This window comes from Simochromis diagramma, unplaced genomic scaffold (assembly GCF_900408965.1).
Source record: "Simochromis diagramma unplaced genomic scaffold, fSimDia1.1 OVJJ01000676.1, whole genome shotgun sequence".
Classification (NCBI taxonomy): Eukaryota; Metazoa; Chordata; class Actinopteri; order Cichliformes; family Cichlidae; genus Simochromis; species Simochromis diagramma.
Window position 1 is genome coordinate 734,492 of NW_024387466.1, and position 16,178 is coordinate 750,669.

Sequence of the window (16,178 nt, forward strand, 5' to 3'; positions counted from 1 at the left end):
CCTCCTCTAGAAAGGAATAAATCTGCATGCAGCCAATGAGACCAACTCTTATTAATAGGGAGATAAAACTACTGGGAAAAGCCAGCTTTGAACAAAAAGGAGGGAATCTTTCCCAGAGCACTTTCACTGTTATATTCAGTGTATCGGGAACCGTTTTAGCCTTCTTGTCACAAATATTAATGTGTTAATTATAGCTGCACTGGAATTTTCATATACAAGCTATACCACCACTGTTTATACAGCAACTACAAAAACAGCATCCATGTTATTGTGGAGACTGCCCACATGAAATAAATGTGTTGTTTACATTAACTAATTATCTAACTGACTCAAACAGAATGACTTCCAGTAGCGCAAACTTAAAAAAAACAGTCATCACATTAATGCAGAGTGCAGGCTTTTTTTTTTTTTTTTAATTTTGCTAATGAAGATAAGCTTTCAAATCACAGTAGGAGCCGTGTGGATGGACACAGTCCAGCACTGACCAGTCAACTGCAGCTCGCCTGACAGCCAGCCAGCTAAGAGGTGACAGAGTGCACAGTGAGCAGAATGCACAAAGCCTTCAATTTACAGAGCAGCAGGATCATGGGTGAAGAGTCATGGTGAAATAATGACTGCAGGTGGTCAAGTGTCAGACAGTTGGCACCTGAAATGACGCATTGGCACCGTCACCATAATAAACAAGCTTTGGAAGAGAATCTCTTACTGCCACCCAGCAGTCTTCTCCTCTGGCTTTGAGGAAATGTGATGTGCAGTTTTCCAGTCAGGTGGAAGAAGAAAGGAGAGACGGAAACACAGTCTGTGTGTTTGGACTTCCTGTTGTCCCACTGACAGGACATGAAATAGGTCAACAGGCGCCCTTCAGTCAGATACCAGGACTCAGGCATTCCTTTCTTCTTACCAAAGAGGAAGATAGACAAAACTGAGGCTCCATGACTGCCACACTGACTGAGCAGAGATTAGTGTGGATGCTGAACTGTGTTACAACAGCCAGTCAACCACTAAAAACTATTAAAATTCTTTTTTTAAAACATAAACATGCTTTGGAATATAGCACAAACATGTGTTTCACAACAATTCCTTAAAATTCCTCTTTTTTTAAACTTGCTCTCATTCAAGGAGCATATTTAATGCAATAAGACAATTGATAATATCCAAATAATTGAAGCTCCTTCAAGCAAGTCTCACTACAGTCTAACACCTGTCTTAAAAAGCATTCAAGTACAAAGACAATTTGAATTGTTATCTGCATTTGGGATACCCCCCCCCCAGAAAACAAAACACAACACTTTGTTCATGTTACTTTTACTGTTACTTTGAACACCAATAAATAGATATTTACCTATTTTTTAAAATTATTACTTTGTAACACCAGATTTTAAGAGTTTTTTACCAATATCAGAAAATGCTTCTAAGTGGTTGGCGAGCTGCTCTGCCATCAGGTTTATGGCAGTACAATTGTAAAAAGTAGACTCCATTCAAACTTTTATTACTAGGCTGAAATGAAGGCAATGAACTGCTCATTTACTCATAGACACAGAGCCTCCTGGAAAGCATCAAGCCTCCCTAGTTTCCTCTGTAAGCAGAAGTGCAGAAAAATACCCCATTAATCTAACGCCCTTGGTGTAACCTGCCAGCAGGTGACATGTTAATCAACTCTGCCAGCAACTGACCGGGCAAACCTTCCACCCAGTCTTTGAAGAAGACATAATGTGTGCCAGACTGAGCTGAGATACTCGTTTCTGCCCAAAAAGTGTACAGCTCTGTGCTTCCTCTGCAACTCAGCAGGGAGGTGCACCGTGAGAGCTGGCAAGCCAAAGAGGGACACTTGGCCTGAGTTCTTTGGCTCCTTTAATCATCTTGATTGAATCGTTGCAACTGGCCTGCATGTGAAGACTTTTAACACAGCGCCCTTATGCTGATCCATTCAGCTTTACATTACTTATAGAGCCAATACCCTACAAAGAAATCCAATAGCACAAGCCATGAGCAGGCCAAGTGAGAGGGAGGATTTCTCTATGCTCCACATGGAAAATAGTTTAACACTGGACTCATAGAAGGATCATATGGCATTTTACATGCTAATGAGTTTAAGGGATCAGCCGGTGTGATGGATAATAGGTTGTCATGAGTATTACTTGATTTAAGCTTCTGATGATTTCCATCTGAGCGTTAGTCCTTTAGAATGACTACTACAAGACTTGGGCTGAATTAATCATCTGTGATTTGCTCTCCTGGAGTAATCACAACAAGGCAATAAAGCAACATATCCTGGAATTATTAAGGAAAAAAAATAGAAACTGAATTAGCAACTTTACAACTTCTAATCTTAAATTACACAGAGGAACTTTGGCATTTTCGGCTGGCCAGAATTAAATGGATAATCAAAAGAAAGGAAACTAATTTTATATAATAATGCAATACACATCTATGCACAGTTCAGCTTTAATGAACTACTAAAGCAAATTCAAAATATGAGCTAGCTCTAACCAAGTCTGCTGATTTTCCAGGGGACTGAAAGGACAACAATATTAGCCATGGCTCACAACGTACGATCACTCACAAACTCACCATGTTCTCAGCACCACTGAGGGTACAGAGTGAGTGATCCTTGTTGTTCCATTTTCTAGTATGACCGGACACTAGGGTAGCGATTATTAACAAGATGACACCCAGTACAAAGTGACAGTTGTGTGAGCTTTCTTTGGCCTGTTGTTCTCAAGACAAAAACCGGGCTAACATTGACAGAAAGGCCAGGATTATCATTCCCAGACTGAGGATGAACCACAGCCAGCTGCTGACAGATATACAAACCACATCAAGTCAAGTTTGATTTGGTATGCATTGAACACACAATCACAGGCTTAGTAGCTTGCATGTCAGATCCAGCATTCTTGTAATGGTGTCCGTGTCATATATGTATTGTTAGTTGCTCTATCATAAATTTTGGAGTTTTATAAGCTCAGGGATGAAGGCAAAAAGAACAACAACAAAAAAGTATCAACTTTGATGTCCAGGCTACAGCCTCTGTTACACAAACAGGACATTTAGACAGCACACACGTCCCGTTGCAAACACAAAGTACTACAGCATGGACGGTGTATTTACTGTACCAATTGCCAGCTGCCACGGAAAATGTGACTGGTGTAACTTCCTCATGGTGTCCTGACTATCAGAAGTTGGACAAATGTGCTTCCTCATCGTAAATCCCTGCTCTGCGTCAATTTACTCTGATATGCCATTCACATGGCACGTTATTCCGTGCCCTTCCACATTCTTTGACTTGGAGCGAAAGTCTGAAATGAAACCGAGTAAAGCTGTGTGAATCCTAAAAATTTGAGTCCATGGAGCGTTCTTCTACTGAAATATACGAAAATACATCTTCTGTGTCAGTTCACAAAGACTCACAAACATACAAAAAAAATGTGTGAAAACAAGAAAAGAAATTTTCAATACTGAAACAAGTCTATTTATCCACACATACACTGTAGACAGCTAAAGGTAACGACATTTTGATTGGTGTTTTAAGTCATTCCAAATTAAACATAAGAGCCCTGATGTTGCTGTACCACTAATACACTGAGTGTGGACAGAAAGAACAATGTTATTGTAATGACAACATGCCAACTGCCACATAAATATTAGGCTCCTCTACATTTTTGGCCATGTCCTCACACATTACAGCTACCTCCAAGCATTCCAATCAAAATTCTGCAGAGACCATAAATGTGTGAAATTCCCATTTTTGACCATTCGAAAATCACAACAATCTATTTGACCTCATTACACAAACATGTTTTAACCTTTTTTTAAACAATTCCTGAGTGAGCCCCAAACATGTATAATTTATTGAGTTGTAGGCCCGAAAATAGACCCACTGTTATTGGACCATATTTCACAGATGATTCATCAACAGCCGACAGCTCGCTGACCACAGGTTTGGCTGCTCTCCTGGTCAGGAGAGAGGAAGCCTTGTTGCAGTAGTAGCCATCAGTGTGGTTTGCTCGTGATAACGACCCGCTTATCACTGCAGCAGACAGCTCACTCCTTAGACTTCCACTTGAGAGATAACACCATCAATCAAATCAGAACAAGTTCCTCCTGTTCCCACATTTCTTTCCATTCTTCAGGCACCAGAGCGGTTATTCTCTTTTTAAAATCCCAGTCTGACAAACCTCATCTGGCCTAACTGTCAGGGTGTATCAGAAAGCTAATGGAGGAATTACAAACTTCACTGTTTTTGTCCATCAACATATTGTTGTTTAGCAGATGGTGACTGGTGACTTTATTAAGGCCTAAGTATCTTTTTTTTCTGTGCATCATTTGCCTTATAGCTCTTGGCATATCTTGATGTCAAGAAAAGGCATAATAAAAATATTTCAAGCCATTTGATGATCAATTTTTATTTGTTATAATAGCTCAGTGTGGGTAGTTAATAAAAATAGGCCCTTCAATAGCTAATATAGCTGAAGGAATGTTTAATTTCATAATGTAGGTTCATGTGGGACGCTGGACCAATCATCATCGAGTACATACTGCATTTAGTAACTGCATCGTTTAAGCACTTCTCTTAACTAAAAGAGAATAATTGATTATTACTCCATATTACCAGTTCACTCTAATTCATTTCCACCACGCATACTTCTACACTACCTGTAAAACTGTACTTTTTACCTGTTTACTAAGCAACATGTGGGTGCAAAGGTAACATCAACTTTCTTAGTTCTGCTTTTAAATTCAGTATCAGCAATCTTTTGTGTATAATGCATTAACTGTGTGCTCCATGCGGTATGTACACTGGAAAGACCTAATCTTGTCAAGCAAGCTGCAGCCTGCAACCACTGCCTTCCAATCTGAGCCTTCTGTGCTTTATCATCCAACAACACATGCCACTGCTATGAAATGATGCAGCTTACGCCCACGACTGATAAAATACTGCATGTGTGTGTGTGTGTGAGAGAGTGCGTGTCAATGACTTGGGTCTTTGCAGAGCCATGTCTAAACTTGCAAATATAATCACATAAGCGAATAAAGATGTGATTAATGTCTTTGTTTAATATTTTATATTAAGAGGCTCTGCACATAAGATGCTATGCTAATTTTGTTACAGAAATGTTGAAAGCTTAAGATGTGAAATGTCCTGGTTGTCTGAAGATCAGCACAAAGTGCTGCTGAGAGCAGTTCAGAGGGACTGAAATAGGAATCTTACAGTGGCACAATGAACTCGGGGATGTGAGCGTAATGATCTCCTCTGGCAGGTTCCCTCATGCTTACTGTCAGGCAAACCTAACTCGGTACTTGCCCTTCGCATATATACAAACACAGATCTGTGCTGTCTGACTAAATGCAGAAACACACCAGATCCAAAACCACACAGACATAACGTAGAAGAAGAAAGCAGCAACAAACTTGTAACACGCTTAAACAGCTTCTGTAGCTCCAGGCCACATTCAGCCAGCGCTACAGTCAGCACTCATTAATCAGGACTTGTCTGTTAAATGTACTTACATATTGCAAATAGTATTTAGAAAATGTCCATCTTTCTTGGTTTGTTTGTTTTTTTTTTAACTGAGAAGACAAACGAAACACAAAGATGTGATGCTGAGGCAAACCACGATACAAGAAGCAGACCTGACTCCGTTTCCTCCTGCCTCCCTGCTTGGTTCCCCATGTTGGTCCGCTCCGCCGCTCCCACACTCCACACCAGGGCAGACTAATCCAAGAGTCCGTGGCTGCGGGGGTAGAGGTGTGTGCGCGCGCACGAGTGGTGGGCTTGTTTCTTCTGTTCAGCACCCAAAATCAGCACCACATAGAGAGGACGCAATAAGAGATGTAAAATCCTTCTTATTCTTCCTTCTTTTCTCCTCTCTTTGCCAGGACTATACGAGTGTGTGTGTCTGCATGAGCATGTGTGAGGAGACGGGCTGCTGTCCCATCAATGAGTGAGTGTACGTGAAAGCGTGTGAGTTTGTCCTCCAGGATGGTGACAGTTTGTCACACTGGCAGGCGGGCAGGCAGGCAGGGAGCGTCGTGTGCACCTCATTATAGCACTGATGACTGGAATCAGCTCAGAGGAGGCGTGGCTTCCTCAGCCAGACACAAAAAAACCCCGCAGAAACACACACTTTAACACACCTCCTCTCTCTGCTGCCAGTCAGTTTACTCTCACTAGTACCAGCTGAACAATGGAGAGATGATCTGTCCCTCAGTGGAACAAAAAAGGACAAGTATGAGCCAAAGAAGAGGGTGGAGGGAAGTAGGAAGGAAAGAGAAGCAGGAGCAAAGGAAAGGCAACATTTGTAATTTTTGGCAGATGGTGGCAGCTTGTCTTTTCTTTTCAAACTTTCTTCCATGCCTGCTCCCACATACAGATTTATAAAAATATAAAGAAGAGAAAAGTCTTCAAAAATGGGAAAAGGAGATGCGGGTGTGAGGAGTGTGTGTCAGGGGCTTTCACTAGCCACAAGCTTTCACTAGCATTTTCCCTACAGTGCACCCAGCAAGGAACAATAGCATGTGCATGCATGTGGGTTCACCTACATGTGTAAAAAGCTGGGAGGGGGTGATGGTCTAGCTTTGGGGTTTGTTCTGTCTTCTCTCATTCACAACATAAGTACAAAACTGTAAAGGAGAATAAAGTATGATCAACTATAGCAGCCTCTTCTTTAGGCTCCTAAATGTTGAATAGATTAGAATATACCTGTGTGTCAAAATAGCCTGTACTCTAATATGTAAGGTCTGACTCTGAGACCCCAAAACATCAAATGCACATGGATGTATTTCTTCAAAATTAACATTCATTTTTGCTGCACTATATTTTTTTTTAAGCTACACGTGACACAGATAAGCACTGATATTTTTAGGAGTATGAGAGTCTCTGTTGCATAAGCTGGGAGCTGCTGGATTATTTTCTTTCTGCTCAAAAGAACTGTAGAAATGTACTGATAAGCAGAATAATAATGCAAAGGTAATTTATAGTTGTGCATTTTTAGTTGAATATAGTTTTGAATTAGAAAATATTATTAACAGAGAAGCCATTTAAAAAAAATTCTCTAGTAGCTGCAAGGAAGATCTAGTTTGCTACACGATTCTGCCCACGTCAGCCTGAATATTCAGCCCTTTGATACAACACTGTACGGGTCTTTTCATATCATATGATTGTTGCATAAACTGCTTATACAGCTTCCTCTTCCTTTCCTAATATTTTCTTCTCTCCTCCTCTTGGAGCAGCACATCCACCTTGGTAAACAAACATGCCTCTAATCCAACTAAGAATGTTCTCCTCACTGCAGGATGTTCATCTCTGCGGGTCCAAGAGACCCCTTTCAAAATTTGGCAAGACCACTGCTCTTTGTCTAGTGTCTTTCAGTGACTCGCTGGGGTCACGGGCTTCTACACAGAGGAATTTCAAACTTTGAGCCAAAACTCTGGCCAGCAAACCTAAAAAGCGCAAAATGCATTTAGCCTGAGTTGATCCCAGATACAAGAGCAAAGCTATAACTGCTTAAGGTAAGCTTCTTTTCCACTGTATGCAAAATAAATAGAGAACACAATCATACTGTTTTAAGATCATTATGGGAGACAAAAGGAAGAGATAAACAGTAATGCTACTTTTTTTATACTCTCTGTAGATACGGTAAGCATATACAGTCCTGTGAAAAAGTATCAGCCTCATGTCTTATGTTTTATGCATATTTCTCACACAGATCATGTTCAGATATTAGACAAGGTTAACCTGTGTAAATACCAAATTTGATTTTTGGATAATAATTTCATTTATTAGGGGACAAAAACTATTCAAAGCTACCCAGTCCTGTGTGAAAAAAGTATTTACTGCATTTCTTGAATCACAAATTAATTATAAATAAACACACTTTTATTTATAAAAGTTAAATTCACACCTGATTACTGAAAACTCATTTAATCAAAGAATCCCCTAAATAGAACCTGTCTGACAAAGTGAAGCAGGGTAAAAGATCTCAAAAAGCAACACATCTTGCTACAAACTAAAGAAAAGGAAACAAAGTCACTGACATGTATCAATATGGAAATGAAGTGAACCACAGTGAGATCCATCTACATCCATCCACAAATGGAGAAACCGTGGAACAGTGATGAACTTTCCTTGGAGTGACTGCACTACCAAAATTACATCAAGGGCACATGTCATACATATTGCCTTGAAAAAAAAAAAAAACAGCAATTCATGTAAAACTAACACTAAATATTATAAAAAGAACATCATACCAACAGTCAAACATGGTGGTGGTAGTGTGATGGTCTGGGGATGCCTCACTGCTTCAGGACATGGATGACTTGTTATAATAGATGGAATCTATAATTCTGTATATAATTATAATTGCAGGGTTATAATTCTCTCTATAACCCTGATGGAGAGTGTCCAGTCATCAGTTTGTGCCCTGAAGCTTGGGTTATGTGGCAGGACAATCTGAAACACATCAGCACGTCCACCTCTGCATGGCTAACCCCCCCCGGAAAATTACGATTTTTTGGAACGACTTTGTCAAATGTTGCTTCTGCATGAGTTTGCACAGGGCATTCATGTTAAAACAAAAAAACAAAAAAACAAACAAACAAAAAAACAAACAAACAAACAAACAAAAAACCCGCTGCACAACAAGAAGGGTGGAACAAAATTCCTCCACATTGACATGAATGACTCACTGGAAGTTATCACAAATACTTGATTTGCAGGTCTTGCTGATAAGAGTAGCACAACCAGTTTTTAGGTATAGGAGCAAATTACTTTTTCACATAGGGGCAGGCAGATTTAGATAGCTTTTTCCTTTATTGAATGAAATCATCATAGGAGATTTCTTATATAAATAAATTGATTTGAGCCATGTAAACACTGAATTATATTGTAAAGGTGCAAAACTGTGTCATCATATCATATTATTGCCATATTCATATCATATCTTGCCTTTTGTATTTCAGGTTATCTTTGTGTATTATTAATTACGGTTTGATGATCCGAAACATGTAAGTGTGACAAATATAAAAATAAAAAACCCACTAAGGAATCAGGAAGAGTGCAAATACTTCTTCACTGCACTCTATGTCTCACGGCTTTTCATTGTGTGTCTGTTTGCTATGGCTGACTGCTTATGCTGAATGAGGTGTCTCAGTGGACTGTAACACGTTTGATTAATTTATCTGACATATACTGTATGAGGAGTTCTAGGACCATACCAGTTTTCCTCCTGCCTGACGCAAGCAGACAGGGCCCTGCTGGGACCATGTGCTATGGCTGAGTGTGGTGTCTGGGTTGTGCATAGTAAAATTTACAGACAGTATGGGGTCCATAGTACCTGAAGCACACCTCTGTCTCCTGGCTCTGCAGATCATTGACCCTTAACATCTTCTTTTTCTTCAGACAGTGAATTCAGGCACTATTAGAAAACTGACACAAGCTATAAACTCATTAATAGAAAACAAAGTCAAACTCTATCAGGTTTAGCCAGCCAACCTCAACTCCATCACTGTATGACAGGCAAGTTCACAAAGAAGACACTGGATGTTAATGAATAACTATAGTATTCACACTAATAATGAAAACTTGTCTCTTGTAAATCATCTGCCTCCACCTAAAGAGTATTCCTCGACTAGTGCTGATCATCACACCAATAACCTTTGCATAGCCCACCTATAAAAATACCCTCCCTCTATGAGAAAGCTTGTCAGTATAGTCTCCTGAGTTACACTGGGAAAGCACTGCACTGACATGTCATTAGGAGAATTGCAGAAGAAACACAAAACACATTAAGGTGTCTGTACTTAAAAATGTCCTGCTCTCAAAAACTCCTCATGTTGGTTGGAGTCGTCAACCTTGATGTAAAAAGCGACACAGCCTACAAAATCTACACAAAGGGAGTAAGAATCATATACGATCCGATATGAGATCAAATACGGCAATAATATGATGACAAAGTCTTGCACTTTTACAATACAATTCAGCTCAAATCAATTTATATAAGAAATCTCCTATGATATTGGCTGGCACATTATCGCCGGTGTAACACATGATGACAATTAGATATATTAGATAAAAATGTATAAGAAAGCATCATATATGCATGTACTATGACTACAGCTACAGTACATCTCAAACCTATTTATACAACAAACCTACATTACATTATTATATTAATAAGAGATAACATCTTATGACAGTCATTGCTACTTATAAAGTCAGTGTTGCTCACTCTCTCTCACTGGTATAACCACTAAACATCACGTGACATGAAAACATGTGATCAATAAAGGATCAATTAAGGTGGATAAATCCAGGAGTAAAGCAATGTGAATTTTGTCTAATAATAATATTAATATTACGAAATATCATAATAAATATTAGATTACGATAATCGGATATTTAAAAAACAAAAAACAAAAAAACAAAAAACAAACCCTAACTAAACAAGAACTCTGATCACATCAGTGACCAGAGTGAACACATCGGCTGCACAGATGTGAAAGAAAGCTGTGATCCTTAGATGCTCCCATTTATAAAGTTATGCATTTTCAGTCCCAAACATGCTTGTTATTTATAGAGCAGGGCAGCTTCATCTCCCCTGTTCTTGCTCACTCCACAGGGACTCCTCTGAGTGAAAGCTTTACTGAATTATTGATTAGGAGTTTTAAATAAGTCATCAGGATGAGGCTGGGTTTTAACCCGTTGTCTAACAGCATGGCACAGTTGGTAAAGTGCCAGAGGGGATAAGGGGATAGACTCCATTAGCAAAAATAACAGTTTTGATTCATTACTATGACATGCTGTGAGGGTGGGCCACAGCCTGCATGGGACAGACAAAGGTGGGATAAGACTGGCAGTCAGAGGAGCTTTTTTTAAGAGACTGCTGTGAGTGTGTCTCTGCCCCATGACTCCATATTTTTCCCCATTACATCTTCCCTACTCAGTATGACTCCATTCTCTCTAATCTTATGAAGTAATGCAGTGTTTCAAGCAGCTCCAGAGTGATGCATAATTTGCATTACAAACCCAATAACTAAGCAGATAATAACTACACAGATGATATTTTTTTCAAAGATTATAATAAAACAGTTTAAATCTATTCAGTTCTATGGAAAGAAATATCACAGATCAGTTTCTAAAAAAGACTGTAGACTGTTGCATGAAGGTGAATTTGCTCCCTAATTAGCGCAAGAATTATGTTGTTTATCTTCCAAAAGTGTGCACGATATCACATCTGACCCACTTTTCATGAATCTCCAAAAATAATAAAATATGCATTAGTTCTTATTCAACAATAATATTCTTTACTGACTTTTGCAAAAAAAATATGAGGTTACCATATGGGACAAACGACTGTGCACTGCTTAATCGTTTCCAAAATCCACGTGCGTGTTTTCCTTTTTTTTTTTTTTTTTTTTTTTTTTAAAGGAAACTGAAACCTGCCTGAAACCACAGGCACAAAATATAGGTGAGAAAAGACTCAATTTACTGTTTGACGCATGTGATGACAGTTCTGCTGCAATGTGCCTTAGAGCCCAGTAAGCCTTGATAGCTTGATGGCTTCATGTCAGTACGTAATGTCACTTATTCGCTAGGGAGCAGCTCATGTGCTTATAACCCACATGAAAGCTGACGGTATCACTAAGGCAAGCCTGATGACATATTACAGCATCAAAGTCAACATTTTTATCCCAAAATGTCACAATGCAAATGTTGAATATTTCACTTCTCTGCACACTCAAAAAGTAAATCTTCTTCAAGCAGATATTTACTCTCCTTCCACATCAATAAATGCAAACATCCAAGACATTTCTGAGCATTACATCACAAATGGCTTGAAAGGTCACAAAGCATCACCCCAATCTATATTCAAAGCCTGTCATTCCCCACTGTGTGACTATTTTGGAATTCTGATTTAGTATTGAAAGCAGCAAGCTAAATGATAATTGCCGAAAGCTGTATTCAGGGCTGACCATCGCTGCTATTTCATGTGTCACATTTCATTCTCAGCATGCTCAATGGCTTTGCATTTTTGACACGTTTGACACATCCACTTGTGTATCTTCATATGTCTTGACGTGCTCAGCCTCACTGCAGGTGCAGAACAACACAGATGGCCTGAAGGGAATCATACAGCAAAAACATCCACTCTTGTCACGTTTGTCCTACAACTACACACAAGGTCAGAATATGCCTGTTAGCCTGGGGTTCTTTTAAGAAGTTAATCTCAACTCAGTGAAAGCAGAGTTCATATTTTGATGAAATCTATTTGAAGAGACGAACATATTTGGGGATTTGGGCACATAAAAAAATGAAGATGATAAAATCTTTCAGATGTTTTTATTTCTGCACATGAACTAGACACCAGTTAAGATCAGCAACTTGGCTGAAAAACAATCTAAGTGATCTTGTGTTACACAAAAAGATTATATTTTCGCTGATATAAAACACAGTCTTACCCTCCTGACAACCAGCCAATTCATTTATGTCCTTTGTAATGGACACTTGTTTTCGCTCTATATCTTTTGACTTATTCGAACTACCCTACCAAGTCCTGGTTTACTAAATAGAGGACATCCTGGGCTTTCCACTGATATCTCATCTGTTTTTTGGGTGGCCTCCTTTAGCTCCAAAGAGGCAGGAAATCACAAAAAAGTTCAATGGGAACATTCTTTTTTTCCCCTTGGTTCTCATTTGAATATGACAGCATCACAACCATATTTTAAAGAAGTTTTCCTCTACGGTATATCTCTGTATTCAAATGGAATTGGATACTAGAAATTTCCAAGCAAAACTAGGTCAAAGCAAGTTTGTAATGAATTTATCATGAATAGCATAAATTGGGCATCTGTTCTTGTCCTTGGGTGTGAAAATGCTTTGAAAAAGCAAACTTTGGTTAATTAGAGCTCAATCCGGTGAAAGCTGATCATGGTCTAATTGTGTATGAAAGAACTGAGAGCCTCACTTGGCTGTGGTTTCTGAGCTCCTCTGGAGTCTTTTGTCAAATAGAATTCAATTATCTGCGCTTCTGCACAAGAGCCCTTTGAAGAAGAAATTCACCAGAGCACAGCATCCACACACTGTGTGGATGGGCTGCCATAAACAAACACAGCTTTCTCCCACACTAAGGGTATGCACAACATTAATTACTGCAAACAAATCCCTGTCATTATCACCCATCATATTTGTTCTACATGTAATATGCATTTTGCCATCATGTAGCTGTTCTGTTTAATAGCCAATGCAAAGTTTAATATCACCACACAAGGTCATGGATAACAAGATACTTGCATTTGAATTTACTAAAGGTAAAAAGTACTACACTGAGCCACCATATGCTCCCCAATTAGCATTGATCATTTAGTCAACACCATCTTAGCGCTAAAACTAAACCTAACATTCAACCTAGACATCTTTCAGTCTGGGCAGAATGTCCTATTTCAAACATTCAAATGTTCATTATATAGCTACTGCTGACCCTGTGCATTCTGTTATTGAATAGCCAAAATTTAAATCACAAATTTACAAATTTTTAATTTTTCCTCTCCATTTCATCCAAATACTTATCAATAAAATCTAAATTTTATGTAGTGAAATGTCTCACGAACCCCTAACACTTTTCAGCAGCTCTTACAATTATGCTCTTGTTTACACACCATATTTATTAAAAGCAGTGTTGTTGTACAAACCGGATTGCATAAAAGTTGGGACACTAAACAAATTGTGAATAAAAACTGAATGCAATGATGTGGAGATAGCAAATGTCAATATTTTATTCAGAATAGAACGTAGATGACAGATCAAAAGTTTAATCCGAGAAAATGTATCATTTCAAAGGAAAAATATGTTGATTCAAAATTACACGGTGTCAACAAATCCCAAAAAAGTTGGGACAAGTAGCAATAAGAGGCTAGAAAAAGTAAATTTGAGCATAACGAAGAGCTGGAAGACCAATTAACACTAATTAGGTTAATTGGCAACATGGTTGAGTATAAAAAGAGCTTCTAAGAGTGGCAGTGTCTCTCAGAAGCCAAGATGGGTAGAGGATCACCAATTCCCACAATGTTGCGCAGAAAGATAGTGGAGCAATATCAGAAAGGTGTTACCCAGCGAAAAATTGCAAAGACTTTGTTCCAGATTCTCTGAATCTTCGGATGATGTTATGCACAGTTGATGATGATAACTGCAAAGACTTTGCAGTTATCATCATCAACTGTGCATAACATCATCCGAAGATTCAGAGAATCTGGAACAATCTCTGTGCGTAAGGGTCAAGGGCGTAAACCCATACTGGATGCCCGTGATCTTCGGGCCCTTAAACGACACTGCACCACAAACAGGAATGCTACTGTAAAGGAAATCACAGAATGGGCTCAGGAATACTTCCAGAAACTATTGTCAGTGAACACAATCCACCGTGCCATCCGCCGTTGCCAGCTGAAACTCTACAGTGCAAAGAAGAAGCAATTTCTAAGCAAGATCCACAAGCTCAGGCGTTTTCACTGGGCCAGGGATCATTTAAAATGGAGTGTGGCAAAATGGAAGACTGCTCTGTGGTCAGACGAGTCACGATTCGAAGTTCTTTTTGGAAATGTGGGACGCCATGTCATCCGGACCAAAGAAGACAAGGACAACCCAAGTTGTTATCAACGCTCAGTTCAGAAGCCTGCATCTCTGATGGTATGGGTTTGCATGAGTGCGTGTGGCATGGGCAGCTTGCATGTCTGGAAAGGCACCATCAATGCAGAAAAATATATTCAGGTTCTGGAACAACATATGCTCCCATCCAGATGTCATCTCTTTCAGGGAAGACCCTGCATTTTTCAACAAGATAATGAGAGGCCACATTCTGCATCAATCACAACATCATGGCTGCGTAGGAGAAGGATCCGGGTACTGAAATGGCCAGTCTGCAGTCCAGATCTTTCACCTATAGAGAACATTTGGCGCATCATAAAGAGGAAGGTGCAACAAAGAAGACCCAAGACGATTGAACAGTTAGAGGCTTGTATTAGACAAGAATGGGAGAGCATTCCTATTTCTAAACTTGAGAAACTGGTCTCCTCGGTCCCCAGACGTCTGTTGAGTGTTGTAAGAAGAAGGGGAGATGCCACACAGTGGTGAAAATGGCCTTGTCCCAACTTTTTTGGGATTTGTTGACACCATGATATTTTGAATCACCATATTTTCCCCTTAAAATGATAAATTTTCTCAGTTTCAACTTTTGTTCCGTGATTTATGTTCTATTCTGAATAAAATATTGACATTTGCCATCTCCACATCGTTGCATTCAGTTTTTATTCACAATTTGTTTAGTGTCCCAACTTTTTTGGAATCCGGTTTGTAGCTGGAAAAATAAGACATCCTAAAATAGTACATCCTAGCAACACGTCTGACTGAGTATTTGTCTCAAACAGACTTATTATAGTTTTGTATTTTCTAATTAGTTTGTATTTTTATTTCATTTTGACTTTTCCTTTTTCAGTTCAGTTTCCGTTAGTTTACAGAGTGGATTTTCTTGTTTCAGTTTAGTTTTTATTGTTTGAAAATGTTTAATTTTATTTTAGCTTTTATTAGTTCCAGTGTCAGTTTTAGTCTTTTTAATTATTGTATGCAGTAACCCACAGTTTTGTAGACATCCAAAATCTTAAGAAGCATATCCACCAATGTCTCATCAGGCAAGATGTAATAAATTTTGTTTTTACCAGACTAACAAAAACTTAAACTAAGGATATATTTTCTCTACCGAGGGCCAGCGCACAAAATGTGCAAAGGCCCAATTGGAATTGCTCTGTTTATTCTTTTTTGTAATGCAAGTTTGTTTTCAAATTTCACAAATTGTTTCAGTTAGTTTAAATTTTTCTCAAACATCTATTTTTTTTACTAAAATGTTTTTCATATCACAGTTTACAGTCTTAGTTTTAAGTTTCATTTTGTTAACTATAATAGCCTTTGTCCAAGTGCGTCTAAACATGTGATAGCCGTAGACAGAAAGCTAAATGACACTTGATGTAATCTACCGGTAACATAATTTTGCCAACTGTAGAAATGTTTGCTTTGATCCATAAAAAAATTTGGATACTTATTAAAAACAGATAAATAAATGAAATTTTGTGAACAACAAAGAGATCTTAATCCTCACTCTAACTGTGTAAAATGAAGACATTTCATAGGAAATGTC

The 16,178-nt window shown here is 38.7% G+C and overlaps 1 protein-coding gene across 16 annotated transcripts in view; it reads right to left on the reverse strand.

Moving 5' to 3' along the window:
* The window catches only part of specc1 (sperm antigen with calponin homology and coiled-coil domains 1), a 78,817-nt gene that overhangs the window by 45,924 nt on the left and 16,715 nt on the right, over nucleotides 1-16,178 (reverse strand). The window contains exon 1 of one of the 16 annotated variants that reach the window (XM_040014733.1): nucleotides 5,632-7,820. The exons of the other annotated variants lie outside the window; for them this stretch is intronic. Within the exon in view, the coding sequence (XP_039870667.1) occupies nucleotides 5,632-5,671 (40 nt within the window). The 5' untranslated portion in view covers nucleotides 5,672-7,820. Of the gene's footprint in view, nucleotides 1-5,631; nucleotides 7,821-16,178 lie in introns of those variants that run through there. 16 annotated transcript variants of the gene reach the window in all.